This window comes from Sceloporus undulatus, chromosome 6, assembly GCF_019175285.1.
Source record: "Sceloporus undulatus isolate JIND9_A2432 ecotype Alabama chromosome 6, SceUnd_v1.1, whole genome shotgun sequence".
Taxonomy (NCBI): Eukaryota; Metazoa; Chordata; class Lepidosauria; order Squamata; family Phrynosomatidae; genus Sceloporus; species Sceloporus undulatus.
Genome location: NC_056527.1, coordinates 79,434,965 through 79,456,307, shown reverse-complemented (window position 1 = coordinate 79,456,307; position 21,343 = coordinate 79,434,965). Strand labels below are relative to the sequence as shown.

Genomic DNA, 21,343 nt, shown 5'->3' with positions numbered 1-21,343 from the left:
CTCAGAGTCTAATTTTCTTCTCGGCCATGAGACTCACTTTGGGCAAGTCACACTCTCTCAGCCTCAGGGGAAGGCAATGGCAAACTACCTCTGGACAAATCTTGCCAAGAAACCCCATGATAGGGTTACCTTACAGTTGTCATAAGGCGGAAATGACTTGAAGACACACAACAACAACGAAGTCCCATCCATTTTGGCGTCTTTTCTTTTCTTCATGATGGGGTTAATGCTCATGTTTTGAAGGATTGCTCATGTTTTGAAGAACATCTCTGTTTTTCCGCCTTGGATGTTGTAGTGTTACAAGAGGAAAGAGTTTATTTTTTATTTTATGTGTACACTGGTACCCCGGGATACGAATGCGCCGCGTTACGAAATTTCCGGGTTACGAAAAAAATCCATTAAAAAAAACTGTTCCGGGTTACGAAGGTTATTTCGGGTTACGAAAAAATTTTTGGTGCTTTTCGGCGCTTTTTCGCACCAAATCGCGGCTTTTGCTATTAGCGCCTATGGGGCTTCGGCTTGCGAATGCTTTTCGGGTTACGAATGGCGCCGCGGAACGAATTAATTTCGTAACCCGGGGGAGCCCTGTATCTTTCAAAATGCTCAACATACATGCCTCTTCTTCCCACTGGTCTCTTTGGGGGTATACTATTTAAATGATGCCAAAGCCACACTCCATTCCTAAGCACTGGAGTGCAGCTTTGGTGCAGCTTCCGGATTTTTAGGATGCATGCATCATTTAAATAGCATACCTCCAAAGAGACCCGAAGCAGTTTTATTTTGGCAGTCTGTAACAGGCCTTATTCTTTAAATGGGAGAGATTGAATTGTTTCTTAGGCTCCAGTCACTTTAAACATTATAGATCAATACATATAATTTTAAGAACATTATTTGGCTTTTTAAATAGCTGTGCTCCATTCTTTTAGATCAGTGATTCCCAAAGTTGGTGGTATGCCCTGCCCCAGGGGGCAATGGAAGATCCAGAGGGCAGTGAGGAGGGGTGGAAGGGGACAACAGAGGGCAGTGAGAAAAAAAGGGGACAGCATGGGGGGGGGACTTCAATCAAAGTACTGGCCTGCAAGAAAGGCAAGTGGAACCAATGGCCTTTAGGACCATGGTGGGGATGAGGAGTTAGAGCACGTGGCGGCATGGAGAAGCGGTGGCAAAAAAGAGCTTTCACATTTGGAACCCTGCCTGAGCTTTGTGAGCTTTGCTGAGGCTTGGCTGGCAGGTTAGGGCTGGGCTGCTGCTCTGGCTTACTTTCATCGCAGGCTGAGAGAAGAGATAGAAGATCTAACATTTCTGTTGGAGAAGACAACTTGAAGCTGTGTGGGGAAGGTAGAGCTCTGGAGAAGGGGCATATGGGGGTCAATTCTTTTCACTGGGGAGAAAAATGTGAAGCTGGCTGAGTCCCTTCCTCACCAGGTAGAAGCTTCTGCCTTTGCTCCTGGTCACCTTGGTAGCAGCAATGAAGCAGTGCCTAAGAGGCCTCTCACCCGCACCAATGAGAGGCTTCTCAGTTGCTGTTCTATCGGCTGCTCAGTCATTTGACTGGCTGCTTGGTCACTACTCCCTTCAAACCGGTTACCCTGGGAGCAGCAACTGAGCTATAAGGCTAGCTCAGGCAAGATGGAGGAGCAGACCTGGGCCACTGCTGCTTCTGTTTCTGTAGTTGCAAATGAGAGGTTGAGGTAGAAAAGAAGGTGGTAGTGAGCTTGGCATGGCTGAGGTAGATGCCGCTGGCGGAGTGGCTGCTGACAAACAGAAGACCTAATATAAAAAATAGGCATTGGGGGCTGCTAGGGTTGTTGCTCAAGATGAAAGGAGGCCATAGCCTGAAAAAGTTTGGGGACCACTACTTTAGAAAATACAAATGACAGTATTTTAGATGAAAAGGCTAGAGAAAGCTGATGCATTGTCTCAGAAGTGAAGTAATTCCAAGGAGTGTGGAGTTGTATTGGCACCCTGCAGGAGTTTGGAGAGCTTCCTCTATCACGCCTTGGATTTTTTTAAAAAACTGAAACCCCAAGGGGGACAGTTTTGTCACTCCAGGCTCTTTAGGGCCCAAGGAAGACTTCTACTTAACCAGGTAGTAAACTGAAAGTCCGGAGGACTCAAAATTGTCTTGGATGCTGCATACACTCTTGGGTAGCCACTTTGCCCATCTCTATTGTGCATGTGTACCTTTAAGTTGCCTGTCAGTTTATGGCTACTGCATTAAATTCATATGGTTTTCTTAGGCAATGAATACTCAAGAGGTAGTTTTGCCAGTTCCTTCCTATACAGCACCTGATATCTGTTGGTGATCTCTTATCCAAGAACTAACCAGAGCTGATCTGGCTTAGCTTCCAAGGTAGATGACGCTGGCGGAATCTGATGCCTTTAGCACATTTAGGCTGGAGCCGTTTTACTTGGATTCATACCTATGGCACCGTTAGAGAACATGCCATCTTAGAAGTACATACAGTCCTAGGGCAAATTCAAAAAACAAAAATAGCGCCCCTGGCTAATTTGTATTTGTGTTCATCAACCACCAGTTGCAACAGGTTATCCTAAGAGAAAGTGGCCACTGACACAAAGCTGGGTGGGGAAGACTCTTCAGTTTTCTTTTTTATGGTTTCTGAATTCTACATTTTTCAAGTGTCTGCATCTTTATCTGCTGCTGCTGCTTATTATTATTATTATTATTAACCTTTATTTATAAAGCGCTGTAAATTTACACAGCGCTGTACATACAATCTTTTTAATTGAACGGTTCCCTGCCCTCAGGCTTACAATCTAAAAAGACACGACACAAAGGGAGTGGTGGTGGGGAAGGGGCCTCTCCAGTAGGATAATACATATAAAATTCAATAAAACAGGCAACAAGAAACATCAAATACAAGTGACAATTATGCAATGCCTGGGAACGCTGCCTGAACAGGATGGTCTTCAACTCCTTGAAGCTGGTTAAAGAAGTGATGGCTCTTGCTTGTGGGGGAAGAAGGTTCCAGGAGTGAGGGGCAGCGAGTGAAAAGGGGCGAATTCGAGATGGGGCAGAGGAAATCCTGGGCTGGGACAGCAGACCTTGACTACCAGAACGGAGGGCCCGAGTGGGAAGGTGAGGAGAAAGAAGGTCTGATAAGTAGGGAGGGGCCAGTCCATGGAGGGCTTTAAACATGGACAGCAGTTTAACTATAAGAAGAGAATCTATTTGGATCTAATGGTAGGATAGTTTTCTTGGTCCCAGGAGTGCCTGGGTCTCAGCTGCTGGTGAGAGCCTCTCTTTCTAGATTCCAACTGGCATTGCTCTGGTCTCTGAGGGAAAAGAAGAGCCACTAGTCACAACTCAATTGTGCCTGTGCCCAAATGGCTGGTGAGAGTTTTCCCCTCTGAATTTCATCTGATATTGTTCTGGTCTCTCTGCAGGAGACAGAGAGTGACCAGCGTCTGATGAACATGATCAACTCCCTCACTGCTTTCCCCCTTTCATTTGTGTTTTATGTTAGACAGACTGTAAGCCTAAGGGCAGGAAATTGTCAAATTAACTGTATGTAAGCCACCTTTAGACTTTTTTGGTTGAAGGGGGGGACTAGAAATACTTGAATAAGAAATAAATAATCTTCCTGACCTGAATCAAGTGGTACTCTCCTCAACAGTGATAGCAGTGTAAGTAAGGAGGAAAGCGGCAAGTTTAAAAGATGGGCTCTTAATGGTGTGTTGTGGCTTTTATGTTTTATGATCTATAATCTTTGAGTGGGCTCATTACAGGCCTACTTCTGACTTAGAAGTCCTCTGCTACCATTACCATGATTTGGTAATAATATAAACATGGGCCTAAATTCATATTAGCTCCAACTGGCTGTTTGAAGATCTCTTCCTCCCTCAAGTGATCCTTCCTGTCTTTCCAACCCACCCTTCAGAGGCCTCTCATTCTTTCACTCTGGGAGTTGTGCAGTTTTCTATACGTTGTGCAGTAACTCACTACACTCTTAGCCAGCATAGCTAGACCTGACCAAAAAATTATGTGTATGAAAAAGTCAGAAACATAACTGTTCTGAAACTTTGAAAATGAATTCAATGGTTGGTAGTCACTGCAGTAGGTCTGGATGAATATGGCCAGTCAGTACAATAACTGGTAGGATAGTTCAGAAAGGTGCTAGCAGAAGGAAACTATGAGAAGTAGGAAGACAATCTTTCTTGTGGTTCTGATGGTTTGGGTTTTGCCAGTGTTGTAATCTGACTGTAAACCTAAGTGTGTGTGTGAGAGAGAGAGTAAGAGAGAAATCAGAGCCTCAGTCACCAGTGTTTTCATGGAGCAGCAACTCTGATTCCTTAGCATACTCATCAGACTAAACTCTTGTACCCTTGGACTTTACTAATATCTTGGATATTGTCAGCTGACACCGCCAGCTAATTGGGGACCCCCCACAACCAGAAAAACCTAACACTGAAGCGAGGATGGTATCCAGCCCATGCCAGTTTTGCAGTCACTAGTTTCATAGCATACCTCAATCTTGCGTAAAAGCACTGCATAAAAATTTGTTTGTATTTTTCCGTAACATGCCTATTTTCCGCAGAATTTGAGCCAAGAACTTCATTGCAAATTTCAGATAAGGGAGAGATGCCAATAATTCTTTGGTCAATTTGTTTCAAAATGTGGAACAAACAAAATCTCCCTACCTCCACAAACTTTCATTCAAGTCAGTCCCTCAGTCTTAGCTGGTTGTTACCAAGAGTAGTGGCTGAATAGAGAATCTCATCTTACACTCTCCTTGTTTGCTTGCTGTGCAGTCCGTCTTAGATCATATCTTTTCTGTCCCTTATCTACTGTGTCCAAAACATAAACTCCAGCTGTAGTTTGTATCTTACCTTGACCAAGGTTAGACACACGAGACTTGTGTATATAATGAATGATTTAATAACAATTTGAGAGAGTAATGTTCTGCAATACTTAACGTATGTGTGAAATTATCCACAAGAAAATTATGTACATTTAATATTTAACTTTTGGTCAACGTAATTGACCAAAATTACGTCCTAAATACATGAGTCTTGGTCATGATATAGCTGGAATTGTCTTGTGACTATAATTGTTCAAGCAAAGTGTAGTACATTTTGACTACAGAACTAGCTATTTGCTGTTGGTTTGAAACAAATTGCACTAATAATAAACTACTTACTGGGAGTTTTTCCCTAAAGAACAAATATTTCAAAGCTTCAGGAAGACTAGAAATGCTTTGCAATGTAGGAATAGAATTTAAAAATGTTGTCTAAAACTAGAAATGCTAGTCAGGACATAATAAATACTTTATTTTATAAGTAGAACATATGTCTGGTCTGCTTATTGGAAGAACATGGCACAACAGTGTGACCCAGATGGGTATTTTCTGGAGCTTTATCTGCATTAATGATGGAAACAATATTCAAAAATATTGTACTATAAATATGTAAGACAGGAACATTTAGGAACATCCTTTGCTGTGCCCAGAATTTGGGGAGCATATGAGAATTCCAAGGCCAATACCAAATACACAGTGTGTATGTGGAGAAGAAAATAAAAGATACCTACAAAATAGTAATTTCATAAAATCATGCTGGATTTTACATACTTGCTAAATAAGCGTTTAGATGTTGCAGAATGATTTAGATTTAGTTTAGATCATCTTTTAGATTGGGGTGCCCAAGTTGGGTAGTACTTTGATCTGGTCACACTGGTTCCACTGAAAGATAAAGAGGGGGAAAAATGGCTTGGGCAGCGATGCTGATAGAGCAGGAAAAATGCAGTTGTATAAAATAGTACCGTAAATTGAGAACTTTGATGTAAATTGACAAATTGAGAACTTGTTTTATGAACAAGATGGCCAGATCCAGAAGCTGAACATTGATGCAATGTCTTCTCATTTCTGGACTTTTTCTTTCTTTGCAGATCATTGGTAATTATAAGTACTTTGGATGGACGGATTGCTGCTCTAGACCCAGAAAACGGTGGTAGAAAACAATGGGACCTAGACGTGGGGTCCGGTTCTCTTGTCTCATCTAGTCTCAGTAAACCAGAGGTAAGTTTACTAGTTGGCCCTCCACTTTTGCAGCTTTAACTCTTGCTGATTTGATTATTTGGGGTTTTGATTAATATGTTTTCTCTAGGAATCTCTTAAGTCCTCCAGCACAATTCTGCTGGAAGATGAATATAGAGTTGTGCTGGAGAACCTAGAAGTTCAAAGATAAAACACTTATCTAGGCATTTGTAGGTTTTCCAGCATGATTCTGTGATCAACTTCTGGCAGATGTTGGCCATAGAGTTGCACTGGAGGACCTGGGGATTCCTAGAGAGTTGTTCTCTTAGGTACAAAGAATAGTGTTTTTTTGATTTGCGGTTTTTCCACATTCAGGGGGTGTCCTTCACCCCTAACCCCAGTGAATGGAGGAACTGCTGTATTTCCAGTCATTTGCTTCTGTGTAAGTTTATTTTTATGATGCTAAAATTCATCATTTGAAGATGATCATGTGAAGAAAGCTGATTCTTACAGCCCAAAGAGAAAATAGAACATGTTTTTTTTTTAAAAAAATCTAATATGTTACAAGAGTATATATGCTAATAGCTTTATCCATAATAAGGTGGAATGTCTAGAACAAAAATTGAACTTTTTTTATAGTTCAAAGCACTCAGTAACATATCAGGTCTTTCAGTTTTCTTGAATTGCAAACATAGAGTTAATATTTTTTCAGCCACCTTAAAGAACTAGTACTGGATGGCAGTCCCAAAGATGTAATAGCTTTGTAAACCAGTGACCAGGGAGATATATAAAATGGCCATATCTGTACCTTCAGTAAATGAGGGGTTTTTGTTTTTGTTTTCCTCTGACATGGTTGCAGGCTAGGCTACTTGGTTTTACAGTAATTCCTGTTGAAATTATTGTTAATAAATGTCCAGCAAATATGGAAAACAAAGCAATGGAATGGAAACGCTCAGTATACATTCCAGTCCTTAAGAAAGGGGACATTGGGAATTGCAAAAAGACACTATCTGCAGCCCAAAAGAAAGAGATGCCTATGGTGGATGACAGATGAAACTCTTCAGGCACATAAGAACAGACAAAGCAAAAGTAAAAAGTGACAGAAATAGAGTCAGAACCCTAAATTAAACTATTCAGTAACTTGTGCATAGGCACAAAGAGAACATCTACAATAATTATTATATAAAAAAGAGGAAAGAGAAATCAAAAAGAGAAATAGAACATGACAACAGAAAAGTGGAACAAGAGACCTCTTCCACAAGATCCAAGAATAATTTAAATCAAGAGAAGGGATGCTCTATGACCAGCAGGGGAACACATGCCATGACAAAGTAAAAATAAAAAGACACTGGGAACAATACGCTGAAGAACTATATAAAAGAAATGAAAGGATGATAGATTCATTCAAGGAATAACTGTTTGAAGATGAACGTACAATTTTAGAAAGTGAAGTCAGAGAAAGGCAGGATGTAAATCCAATAAAATAAATAAATAAAAGTGGAAACTGCACTCATAGCACTTGGGAGAAATAAATCAGGCTTCAAGCTACAGAGACAGTGACTCATCTACACTTTCTAGAATACTCCAGGGTGTCGCCAGAGTATTCTGACCTTGGTTTTGCTCCTGAGCTAGCTTATCCTGTGTACTGTAAATGAGTATCATGCTAGTGCATGTAGCTTGCCCACACTTCCCTTTTTTCAGTAAGTAAAAATATCCAGGAAGGGATAGTTTATTATGACTATTTCTTTGCTAAGTTATTTCATAACTGCAGCTTCTAGTTTTTTTGTTCTTTGTTTTGCATCCATGTTAGATAGAATTGGAAATCAACAACAGATCTGTTTCTGGTTCAAAACTTCTCTCTCGTTTGGGTGGAACAAATCAGGTTCCTTGATTAGGCATCAGCAATAACCCACCATATAGTATAGCTAAATACTTCCTTACTAGCACACAATGAAAACAGAAGATTTGGTCCAGTGGGCAACTGTGACTAGCAAAATCCAGTGTCTGTTTACTCCCAGCTCTTCCTACCTGTCATCCCTGTTCTTATTGAAACACAAGTACAACCATTTTCAAATGAAAAAGTGAAAGTCTTCTGTATTACAGTCATTCCTCAATATCCACGGGGGGGGGGGGGGTCTATTCTGGACACCCCACCCCGACGGATACCAACATCCGTGTGTGATCACAGTAAAAGTGTTGGACAGTTCTGGGTGTTAATTCTTTTTTAAAAAGGTCTAATATTTATAGACTTATGTATAGACTATGTAGTAGAGAGCTCCCTTGTATTTATAAAATACTATATTTCTCTTCCACACTTGACTGCTTGAGTTGGTTAGGGGTTGTGGCAATTTTTGATCAGTGAAATTGAGCAAATACTTGTTTACAGTGATAGTTCATGAGGAATGTGTAAATATCTCATGGTAACCTACTTTCTATTATCAAGATTATTACACACGACTTCCTAGATGACTCATTCTTGCATTAGGAGGTGAGGTAATGCTTTAGTAGAAAGGGAAAGGGGGAGGTGATGTCATTTCTTTATCTAAGTTGCATGCTTCTTCTAATTCTTATTGCCTGCTTTGAAATCCTCTTCTACTTCCTCACAAAAGACATGATTTGTTCCTCCTAATACCTGTGGGAGCATATGTCTCCAATCTTTGCGGAGCTTGTGTTGATCTCATTGATTTATGAATTATTTCTCTTCCTTTCTTTTCCTATGTGAAAAATCAAAGATGGACAAGCCAGGTGAATTCTCTTAGGCTTTTTTGAATGAGAAAAGTCTGATTTTTAAAAAATATTCTTTCTGGATTGGCTTCATGGCCACTGCTGTCACCTAACTAAGAGTAGTAGTATAATCATTCCATTTTACTTTCTGGGTTTTCCACTAAATACTCTGAATGAGCTTTTAGTTATTTATAACAGGAACATCCCCATTTTTTAAAATATTGTAAAGCAACATAATCAATTATTTCTTAGAAGAACACTTGCTTTTTAAAAATATTTTAAGAAGCTGCCTGCACTGATTAACTATGTTTTCTCTGTTGGCTTTCTCTTGCAAAATATAATTTTAGATTACGTTCTGGGTAAAGGATACCTAGCAGTGATATCCATTCAGGCTTTTGTGTCAGCCACCTGGATGACATACCTTTCCATTTGCCACTAATGTGTGCCCCGGCAAATATGGGACATGAGTTACAGTGTAGAGTGCTGTCGTTGTGCGCAGATTGTGTTTTGTCAACCTAACGTGGAATATGCAGACTGTCAGGAATGTTGTCTAAAATGTGGCGCTGACGTTTTCCAGCTTTGTCTTGGCTTTACTGTAGAAGTACATTTCTTCTTCATTGTCTTTGTAACTGTCCTATCTGAGTTGCTTGTACACTTCAGAATTGCAGAAATTACAGAGCTGAGTGATTGTTTGCTGGGAATCCCACCTAGTCCAGCAGATCCACCCATTCACTCACACATATACAATACTAATCTTTCCCCCTTTTCCTTTCCATATGTTGCACCAGTTCCTTCATTAGGAGCATTCTCTTCTTTGATTTGGACAATTTTCTGTTTCAGTGAGCTTTTTGTTCAGCTTCTTATCCTTAAACTGTTCTTAGCTTCAACTACAGTAAAGTCTTCCATTGGCCATCTGTCAATCAGTAAGCCCTGGTTCAAAGTCTTAGGTCAATCAAGTGATGTGTCTCATGTCAAGGGAAGATTCCCCATACTTACGGACATTTCTACTACCTGATTTGCTTAGTTCAGCGGCACAATGTAAAAAGCCTTAGTCATTGTCAAAATTTGCCCCATAATACCATCCAAAGAAGGCCCCTCAGCTTAACCCGCTTTAGTGGGAAAGTGCAAATAAAGCGGCTGAGCTTGCTGACGAAAAGAGGCTTCTGAAACAGCCCCTAGTGCCTTTATTACAATTCCTAATTTCAAAGCCTTCCACAGAACTGAAATCACATTTGTCATCAATGTCAAAGCCATTGAGGGGACAATTTACAGACCCAAAGACAGTTAATTCCTTTTCAATATTGATCCAGACTTTCAGTCTCTTACCGGTTGTCTTTCTACCTCCTCCCATGAGTCATAAGCAGATGGAGCTATCCGCTACAACTATATCACTGTAGCCATCAACTTTGACTTCCTAAAAGAAGGAGGTCACATACAAGGGCAAGGGTGAGCATCCTAGTCCTGCAGTCAGGGCAAATAGTAGCTAAACATAGCTTCTACTAGCTGCTTGTGATAATTGAAAAGAATAATAAGCAGACATCAGTGATCAAAGGCTATACCTAGAGTTGCACATGATTCCAGTTTGCTTGCTTCAGGAACTTGGGGATGCCATCTCTGTATGATCTGGTAGTTTGTTTCATTAAAAACCGGTTTAAAAAACTAACTTTAATACTTGTTGCTGTACCTAAAATACTACTGTATGTTACCTTTCAAAGAACTGAGAGAAAGTCGATCATATGTTTGGAAGTATTTTATCTTTAAAGTATGTGAAGAGTCAAATTTTGTGAACATTGTGCACTTAATAAGACATTTAGACAGGAAAAAGAAGTACTTGTTCAGTTCTTACAGTTAAAGACAGATCTGTGCAACTGAGTAGTAAAAAAAATAATATATGTTTAAAAGTGAATTTTGTTTGGCTCCTTTGGCAAGTGTGAACTGTTAACAATGCCACACATGGCATTGTTGGTTTATTTAGCCACTCTCGCTTCCAACAGGGACAATTCAGCATAGTGTATGCTGTATACATAGACAAAAAGCCAAGTTCCACCAATATCTTCGCTCATCTTACCATGAGAGCTGGGCCACTATTTGTGCATAATTAAAAACCCTCAAATTAGAGTCTGTTCTTTGAAAACTATTCTGTTGAAAACCTTTTGAGCAAGATGTGGCATATAGTCTTGTGACTTCCATATTGAACCAAAAGAACACTTGTAATGCATGAAGGATATTTACAATGAAAAAGTTACCAACCTTGTCAAGAAACTGTATTTGGAGAGATCTTGTAGCACCTTTGAGACTAACTAAAAGAACGAAGTTGGCAGCATGAGCTTTCGTCTGCTTCAGTGTACTTCCTCAGATGCTTTTTGATGTCAGGAACTGCAAGGCTTGTGTGTATTTATAGCCCAAAAACTGTACCGCGATAATGCAAAAATTGTATTCCCCTTGCAGCCTGGTTACACTATCAAAGAATTTTCCAGCCTTGGGCCCATAGATTTTGTTGTACAGCAACTCCAGTAATCTCTGACTATTGGCCAGACTAGCTGGACAGAATGAGAAATGTAATCTAGCAACATCTGATGATATGCTCAGTTGGGATCGGCTGTAATTTAAGTGTTTATATTGCTACATGTCTGAAATGCAATCAGTCTAAGCAATCATCCATTCAGATGCATCAGAATACTGAATATCTCCACTGCTGAAAACTTCACAAGTGTCATCACAACATAAAATTGAAAAATCATCTAGAAAATGAAAGTTGACTCACTATTCAGATGAAGAGAATGGAAATGCTGATGACTAATTTGAGGATGCAAGTAGAAACGCAGTAAAAGTTGACAGTGCTTTGAAAGCAGGCCTGCTGCTTAGTTGTTTCAACTGTCTTTAAAAACTGACTGTTTAAAATAGTTACTGTTACTTTGAATTTCCTTTCCAGTCTGTTTTTTTAATGATGTAATCACAGGCTGTGAAAGCCAAACAAGAATAGATTCATTCATGTTTATGGAAATCTTACTTAAGTGGATCTTTAAATAAAACACCTTAATTTATTATAAGACATTACTTTGGAATAAGTTAACTGATGTTTCTTATTGGCCCGAGTCTTATAATCAGTCTGAATTTTATAATTCCAACCTGCCATAATTTCAGTATTTTTTTCTTATAAAGTTAATTTTTTAAAAATTCCTATGTAACTACCTGACACTATTTCATTAATCAAGTGTGAGATCTTATATACAGAACTCTACTCATTATACCATACTGTCTTTCTTTGTGTGTAAAGACCCTCAGGTTCTAAACCAGTGATGGGGAATCCGTGGGCCGCATGAACTCCATGTGAACAATTTGCATTGAGTGTTTTGAAAGTGCACATCTGGCACTATGGCATTGAGGAAGGGAGAAAAGGTAGTGACTCTACATAAATTGTGAAATCATATAGGCTGTGCAGTTCAGAGGCAAAAATGACAGATGTCCTAGAGTCTAAGCCCAATCCTTTGGGGTGCCAGGAGATAATCTTTGTATCCCCGTTTATTTTGTTTCACTGTTGCCCTAATCATATTTGCTTCATTTTCCTTTACCATTGTCTTCCCATACAATTCCCAGATGATTTAGAAGTGGATGTTAATACTGGTTTCTGATCAAATGCAGTGGCAGTTATAATCCAGCTCATTGAAGTGGTAGCAATGAAGTATAGTGTGCCCTTGTCTTACGCAGGAGATCCATTCGGGATCTCCTCCCCCCCATAAGACAGATTCTGCATATGCTTGATCCCCATTGAAACTAATGGGGCTCGAGTGTGGCGGCGTGTGTGCATGCACCACAGGTGCATGCACCATTTTCTCCTTGTTGCATGGCTTTCAGCATAAGCTGAAAGCCGCATATAGGGTGCCCGCATATGATGCAGGCACACTGTACATATATTTCATCACTGGCTTACTTGTTATTAGATGCTTCCTAATATTTATAGGCAGTGACTAACACCTCTGAGTCGCATGGATGTTGTGTTCTTTATCTTCAGAATTAAATACAATGTTTTCAAAAGTTCTTACAAAATGCATTTTAAAAAATGGGAGACACACTACCTAAATAGAGACATTACTGTATTTTATATATACGTTACTAGCAGCCCAATTTACAGCACATTTTCACTTTCCTTGCTGCTGTTTGGTTCCTAGACATTAATAAGTGGGAATAGTGCATCATATACAGTGTGGTCAATAAAGAGTAGTGCAAAACCGAACAAGAACAGCTTTACTTTTGCACTTTTATGTATTCATTTGGAAAATGGATATGGCTCAAAGCACTATTAATCTCCTTGTGCAGTTCATCCTTTGGTATTTCTCTTTTGCTTAGAACTACATGACAGTGTTCTTGTGAACTGAGTAAAAACGTGTCTCACACAGAGTGGTTTTGCCAACACATAAACAGGTGTTTTCATCCAAATCAGATGCAAAGTGGATTGGTAGCACACTACACATATAAATGGAGGGCATTTATGCTTTATTTTAAACATTAAGACATCTCTGGCATCTGTATGTTTCCCTTTTCACTTTGGCTGATATGTACTAAACTTTTGTTTGCTAGATAAACTCTCTACATTAATATAAAGATACACCAAGTCAAATTAGTATTCATGTTAAATCAATTGCTGAATGAGGAATACATATTTACATATTCCTATTGATTGTTTGGCTATACAGTAGTTGAGATTAGTAGTTGGATTTAGACCTTGTAACTCTGTTTGACATTATATCCCCCACATACATACATTTAAATGGTACTGTATTTGCTTATTAATGTTTTTTAGGTCTTTGGGAATAAAATGATAATACCTTCCTTGGATGGAGACCTTTTCCAGTGGGATCGTGATAGAGGAAGCATGGAAGCTGTTCCTTTCACTGTTGAATCTCTTCTTGAATCATCCTATAGATTTGGTGATGACGTTGTTCTGGTTGGTGGGAAGTCCTTGACAACATATGGGCTGAGTTCATATTCAGGAAAGGTAAAAACCTAACATATGATAGTAGATTTTTTTTTCATGAAAATTAAAGGCTTACATTTCAGAGGAAACATCAAAGAACTATAGATGCTTAGCATTAGATAAGGCAGAAGTATTTCACTTCTGGCCTTTATGTGTATTTTGCTGAAAAAAAGATGCATATATGGCTGTATACTGTACCTTTCAGTACACAGAAATACATACAACGTAGTCGGGAGTGATTTTTTTTCCATTGCTGCTTCTCCTTCATAGTGATTCACACTTACAGTGATTCACACTTACAGATATTGCATCTGTGTCATGCCCTAGTTACAACCCTAGAACTGAGTAGAGTTTGGGGACAGGAGCCCTTTCCCCTCATTGTATGTTCTTCACGGCTTTCAGTTCTTACTGAATTTTTTATGTTACAGAGGACTGTTAGGACTGTTATTAATTTATTTATAACCACCTGTGTTGTTCATTTATTATTTGGAAAATAGGCAAGATATAAATGTTTAAAAATAAAGTATGCATATAGAAAGTAAAGTATGGAAATTTACAGATCACTCAAGAAACTTGAGCGCAGCCTGACAGAGCAGGTGTAATTCAGTTTAATAACAGTAATAATTCTGAATGAGTTTGCCAAGTTGTATCTGGTTTAGGATATTTACCAAATATATTCCAAAGCAGCATAATATTATATTTAAAAGCTATGTTATGTCTTAGGAAGTTTTTGTATTAGTTTGGAACCTTTTCTTAGCACCATATTTTACTGTAAAATCTACACTGACCCACCAGGTTACAAATATAGAAATGGGAGATAGGTGGTATGGAGAAAAGTCATGAATTGTTTGTAATTAGTAATGAAAAGGTTGTACCAAAAGGACTAAGGAGAAATTTTAGAGAAGTAACCTTTCTTCTCACTGCAGGTGAAGTACATTTGCTCAGCGATGGGCTGTCGTCGCTGGGATGATGACGAGATAGAACAGGAAGATATTCTTCTTCTTCACCGAACCCAGAAAACAGTTCGTGCTGTTGGGCCCCGCAGCGGCAATGAAAAGTATGTATCTTAAAATATTATAGTGATTCTGAGGCATATCTGAATGTGGTGTTCCTTCTCTATTTGGAACTAGATGGACACTGCACATGCTATTGTTTTGGTGTGGTATACTAGTATAAGATTTCCTAACATCTAAATGAATTCTGCAGGCAAAATATGGAGTGGATACTATTTGGCAACTCTCTGTATTTATTACCACAGATTAATGTGTAAGTGCTAGCAGTGCTTTGCAATTCCTAGAAATGTGTTTGCTTTTTGTATTAGTTTGTAATCTTTTCTTAGCACCATACTTTACTTTTCAAAAAAGATAACTGTTTTTAATTATTCTCTGGGATAACTACTAGGCTGTAGAAAAGTTCTTTGTGAACTCAGAATTTCTTGATCAAAATAAATAAATGTCTTGCTATCTTTTTAGTTCAGTTCTGATTAACAGGCTTGCATTACTTCAGAAATGTCAGTACATCTTCCATTACACAAATTAAAAATGGGATTAATTTGGAGGCACAGTCTTGAACTTTTGTTTGTTTCTTTGTTTTTAACTTTTAAAGGTGGAATTTTAGTGTTGGTCACTTTGAGCTGCGCTATGTTCCAGACGCAGAAACAGGAGTGGGATTTATTGAAGGCAATTTAAAATCAAATCTAAACAAAGATGATTCTAAAATTATTTCGGACGTGGAAGAACAGGAGGCTGTAATGGAGGATACAGTGATAAAGGTCTCAGTAGCGGACTGGAAGGTTATGGCATTTAATAAGCAGGGAGGACATCTGGAATGGGAATATCAGGTACTGAAGATGACACATGTTAATAATACTGCAGCACTGTCCCAGTTTTCCTTGCTTTTTTGCATTAGAGGTCTTTGTGACAATTAGGGTTTGCTGCTGTTCAGTAATAATAATAATCTAAAGAGAGCTCATAAAAAGCTGTGCACTGAAAAGATTTGGTCACAGAAAAAATATATTGCGGTGATCTTAATATACCTTATTTATATCTGCAGTTTTGTGCCCCAGTTGCTTCTGCATGGCTTGTTAAAGATGGCAAAGTAATTCCAATCAGTCTCTTTGATGATACAAGCTACACCTCTGGTAGTGATAACGTAGAAGATGAAGATCTTATGGAAGCTGCAAGAGGAGCTACTGAGTCCAGTGTCTATTTAGGTGTGATGTCTACTTATGTAATCCTTATTTATTTATATCTCATGTTTTACCCCGCAAGTGCATTTTAAAGTTGCAGACAATAAGACACATAATTGGAAAAACATATAAGAGTAAATGAACACAAGTTTAAAGAAAATTAAAAACAAATCAACAAACAACAACCACCCAGATTTGAACTCAGCTGTCAAAGGCTTGCTAAATACAGTCGCCCCTCCTTTCTTGCAGAGTTGAGGTCCACTGTCTTGAATATTCATGGAGGGTGACTTCTTTATTTTCAGTGGGTTGTGCGTTTGCCGGCACATGCTCCATTCAAGCCTATGGGGCTTGTATATAGGCAAGTCTCCGTTTTTGCGGGGGGTCTTCCAGAATGGATCCCCCACGAAAATGGAGGGCCAACTGTAAACAGATTTTTGTGCTCTGTATGCTACCTGTAAGCATCCACAGTCAGAAGTCTGGCTACAGAATTTTGCACCAGTTGGGAGTTTCTGAATGCTTTTCAAAAGCATCCCTATGCAAAGGTCAATAGATCTTTAATTACTGGAGAGAAAAATAATTGATGACGGTGCAGGTGCATAAGTAATAGAATAGAACAAATTCTTTCCCGTCAGCAATGTTGTGTGCTAGGTCATCAAATGAGGTAAACTTGCTTCAGATTTTCTGCAACCCAGGTTGCCATTCCACTTGATTCATCAGCACCAGTTCCCTGGAAAAATGTGGGAACTCTGCTTTGGCTCTGCTTAATGGAAGAAGACAGTCTGAAGAGATCATGTCTGATCCTGGGAGTTTTACCCATTCCAGAGGCCAGCTGGGGTTTCTGTAGAAATGCTTCCTCACATGGCAGGAAAATCCTCCAAAAGCTGTCAACAGACCATCTGGGTCCATTAGCGTTCTGGGGTGGACCATCTTAATTAGCCTCCAGCCAATACAGAGGCACCAAGTCATATGACCAATAAAGAAGCGATTTGTCCAAGATATCAGGGTTAGAGAGTTCTCTGTATCCAGATCATCATCAGACTACCCAGGAAAGAGAAGCTTGTCTCTGCAAAATGAGTAGAGCCAGATGGCAAATATGACTGGTCTGTTTTTGCTATGGAGGTCATGATGTTCTGACCCATTCCCAGTAGGGCATCATTCAGCTGAATGTTGAAATTGCCCAAACACATTCTGATGGGATTTTAGTGCAACTCTGACTCGGTCAAGAAGGGTTATTAATGTCTAATTAGTTGGGTGGTACCTCTATTTGGTCTTGGGTACCAACCTTCAGTTACTCACAGATTGTGGGACAGGACAACTGTGGATGAAATGGAACCATGCTAGACCAATGCAGCTCCACTTCCCTGCCACACACAGTCCACATTCACCCATACCCCAATCTTGCCTATTACATATTGAACATAGATCAGTGGATCAGAGATTTGTGTCCATTACAGTCTCTTCTAGCCAATTCTTTGTTTATTGAAAATTTGAAAACAAACTGTGAATTGGTTTAGGTTAATGATGCATAAATTCAGCAGCAACAACAAAAAAAATATCTTAGGCATGCCTTGTTGATACAATCTTTGCTGTTGTAGTACATGCATCGTCCTTGTCAAAAAGTCTGTGTATTATTGTGAACAGTGTTTTTATATCAGATGTCTTTAAAATAGGTGAACATGTTCATTGTGATAAAATGTTTTACAACAGAAATGTTGCTTTCCATTTTGGGGGAGCCTGATGCTGAGGACTTCTTAGCCTAAATAAATTCATGGAATTTATAGAGGGATAAACCAAACTGGGTTCTTCCCTTTTGGTATTACCTCACCTTCTGGAATTTCTGTAAATGTTGTAGGAACTTTATATATTTGTTTGATCAGATTTCTACACACTTCCAGTGGGTCTAGGATGTAGCAGCAGTTCTGCTGCTGTAGGACAGTAAAATGAAGAGCCTTCATTCTTTTCAAATGATCTAGCATTTGGGAATCCTGTCAGATACTGGTAGAGGAGGAGTTTCCCTGTGAAGAGAGAATTTCACTTCTCTCATGGCACTGGTGAATGCCCTTCAGTCATTAGGCTATCAGTGGGGAACAGTGGTCTCCAGTATGGGTTGTCTTCCTTGAACTCTGCATGTTTTAAACCATTCAAACACTGCTGCTTCCTCCCAAGATTCAGCTAGACAGTAGATTACAGTGTCTGTCCTTGATAAAATCACCAGTTTTTGCATGATTTTAAAGGTGATCTGACATGCCACTTTTCTCTTGGGAATATGTTGAGCCCCTGTAATGCCTTTATGAATGTTAGAGAAGGCAACACTTAAATGCTAAGACTAGTATGGTATTTGATTTATTTTGCAGGTATGTATGGAGGTCAACTGTACCTTCAGTCATCAGTCAGAATTTCTGACAAGTTCCCAACCAATCCTAAGGCTTTGGAGTCCAGGAATGATAAGGCAGTCATTCCTTTGCCCATAATCAAGTGGAAACCCTTGATTCGTAAGTAATTGTTCCTTCAATTCTTTTTTTCCTCCCCATACTGGAAGGAGATAGAACATAGCTTCATAGGAAAATGTATTTACCAAATTACTATATCAATATTTTGTCCGTTTTGTATTTCTTACAAATTTGCATTTTGTATTGGCTATTTCATCACATTTTCAAAATGGAGTAGTGTTCTTTTTGTCAAAAGAAGCATGCCTTTTGTTGTTGAGAAGTAACATAACATGGAGTTACTACATTCCAATAGTAACCAGTTTCTTTAATAAATGCATTTTCCGTGAAGCACTGAGTTGGAAAATTTACTGGTTTGATGACCTTAGATAGTCTCTTACATTTCTTAAAGATTTCTGTAAAATATTTTTTTTTCTGCAGAAGTACATCACTACTAATAGACCTTTCCCATTTGGAGCCATTTGGCTATTTGTTCATTATAATATGTGAAAGTGGACTAAATGAAAGGACAGAAGTATGTTTTAAAGCTCTTACTCACTGAGGCTGTATCTGCATGGCAAACATAACCTAGTTTGATACCACTTTAACTACCATGGGTCATGCTGTAGAATTCTGGGATTTGTAGTTTGTTGCACCAGAGCAAAGCTCTGGCTCAGCAACAAACTACAGTTTCCAGACTTGCCCAGCATGACACAGTCTTTAAAATCTATTCTAAACTGATCAGCTTCTATTAATTCTAAATAGCTTATTCCTCTCTGAACAAGGTATTTAGAATTACTGAATAAGGTATATGTACATATATGGAGAACATTTTTAAACACTTTTATTCAAATGTAGTTAGTTAAATAGGACAAGACAAATGGCTAAATTATAAATAAGATGTCAGGGAATGATGTGAGTTTTAGGGTGCAAGAGGGCATGAGAAAATTTTGACCTGAAGCAATCATATACAGTAGGCCCCCATCATTCACTGGTGCAAGCCCCCTGTGAAAGTGCAAATAAAAAAAGACTTTTTAAAAAAGAAAAAAAAGAACTTCTAAAAGAATTTCTCTAAGAATCTCTAGGTCCTCCAGTGCAACTCTTGTGGTTAGCGTCTGCTAGAAGCTAACCATACTGTTGTGCTGGAGGACCTATAAATGCCTAGAGAAGTATTTCTCTGGAAATTTCTAGTTCCTCCAACACAACCTTTTGCAGATGGTGACCATAGAGTTGTACTGGAGGACCTAGGGATTTCTGGAGAGAACATATTAATAAAATCCGTTAATAATCAAATCTGCAAAAGTCAAAGATGCACCTGTGGAGGGCCAACTGTAATCTTAACAGTTTAAATAAATTAGAATTTAAATGATCAATGCTTGGGTGCTTCTCTCTCTTCTGGAAATTCCTACTTTAGTGGTTCTTTTTTCTTGGAAAAACAAGCAAAAGTACCGTAACATCATTTTTTGCAGTGCTGTCCACAATCAGTGGGTTAATAGTTTTAATATTTCAGCATGGAAAACTTGACTTTCTTTTCTAGACTCTCCATCTAGAACTCCTGTGCTTGTGGGATCTGATGAGTTTGACAAATGCCTCAGCAATGACAAGTTTTCTCATGAAGAGTACAGTAATGGTGCCCTTTCAGTCCTGCAGTATCCATATGGTGAGTCTTAATCATGCTTTGGTGTCAGTGGTAGCTTGAAATGGTTACACAGACACACAGAGCTAGGGACCCATTTATTTATTTATTTTTACAAAAAGCAAACTTATGCATTAATCTGTGAAAACTTGATTATTGTAATAATCATTTAACTCGGTGGAATCCTAACTATGTTTTGAAGAGTCTGTCTTCTGAATATTGGAAAATTGTGTCTGTCCTGAATAGAACTTGGGTCAAAGAGGCACACTGGGTAGTTCCTACCCAGAGCCAACCCATGTCACGTCACAAAAGTAGTATTGAAAAAGAGAGAGGTTGTCAAAATTTATTTCTGGGATGATATACAAGTCTGCATTAAAGGGAGAGGAATGAATAAAACATCTCACTGAACGTCCCTAAAGCTAGACAAATTCTTTGGATTCCTGTCTTTGTTTGCCACATGTTTTGACATTTAGCAACTTCAGAAGAACAGTTTTATTTATTAAGAAATTAGAGTTTGTAGATTTTAAAAGCACTTAAATTATTATTACTATTTTGTGGGATTTTTTCAAAACCTAGATAATGGCTATTTCTTGCCCTACTACTCAAGAGAGAGGAATAAGCGAAGCACTCAGATCACAGTCAGGTTTTCTGAGAGCATGAACTACAAGAATATCCGTAAAAAAGATCCCATTCTGCTTCTGCATTGGTGGAAAGAAATTGTTTGCACCATCTTATTCTGCATTGTGGCAACTACCGTCATTGTGCGTAGGCTTTTCCATCCCCATTCTCGCAACCGAGTAAGTAGAATTATTTGATTTTGAAGTTTAATTGTGAAAATCTTTGGAAGCTTTTTGTGTCTGGGTATGATATATAGGAAATCAATTCAAGTTTAATGGCTGCTAAAATACATAATTTTTGAAGCTTGAAGATTATTACTTTTAAAATGCCAAATATATGTAGTCCAGATAAGTGTACAGAAGACTTTCCACTTTGAATTGTGCTTCCATACTGCAGATGAGTAGCAGTGGGTTTGAGGAGAAGCATAGTCTATACACAGCAGTGGATGTACTGCACTTTTTAGCATCTTTCTATGTAATTACCTTTAAAAAATCAGTGAATGGTTAAGATAGAAACGATAAGGTTTGAAACGCTTTGGAGAAGGAGAAAAGATACATACTGTACAGTGGTGCCTCGGGTTACAAAAGTAATTCGTTCCGCGGCCGCTTTCGTAACCCGAAAAGCCTTCGTAAGCCGAATTGCCATAGGCGCTAATGGGGAAAAGCCGCGTTTCGTGCGAAAAAGCCGAAAAAAGCACCAAAAATTTTCTTCGTAACCCGAAAAAACATTCGTTACCCGGAACAATGATTTCCAATGTGATTTTTTCGTATCCCGAAAATT

At 38.8% G+C, this 21,343-nt stretch overlaps 1 protein-coding gene across 2 annotated transcripts in view; it reads left to right on the top strand.

The window, feature by feature from the left end:
• Positions 1–21,343, top strand: part of EIF2AK3 (eukaryotic translation initiation factor 2 alpha kinase 3) — a 37,385-nt gene that overhangs the window by 2,379 nt on the left and 13,663 nt on the right. For both annotated transcript variants that reach the window (XM_042474614.1, XM_042474613.1), the window contains exons 2-9: positions 5,909–6,038; positions 13,522–13,716; positions 14,622–14,752; positions 15,301–15,535; positions 15,748–15,907; positions 18,238–18,375; positions 19,847–19,969; positions 20,522–20,742. In XM_042474614.1, coding sequence (XP_042330548.1) covers positions 5,909–6,038; positions 13,522–13,716; positions 14,622–14,752; positions 15,301–15,535; positions 15,748–15,907; positions 18,238–18,375; positions 19,847–19,969; positions 20,522–20,742 — 1,333 coding nt within the window. The remainder of the gene's footprint in view (positions 1–5,908; positions 6,039–13,521; positions 13,717–14,621; positions 14,753–15,300; positions 15,536–15,747; positions 15,908–18,237; positions 18,376–19,846; positions 19,970–20,521; positions 20,743–21,343) is intronic.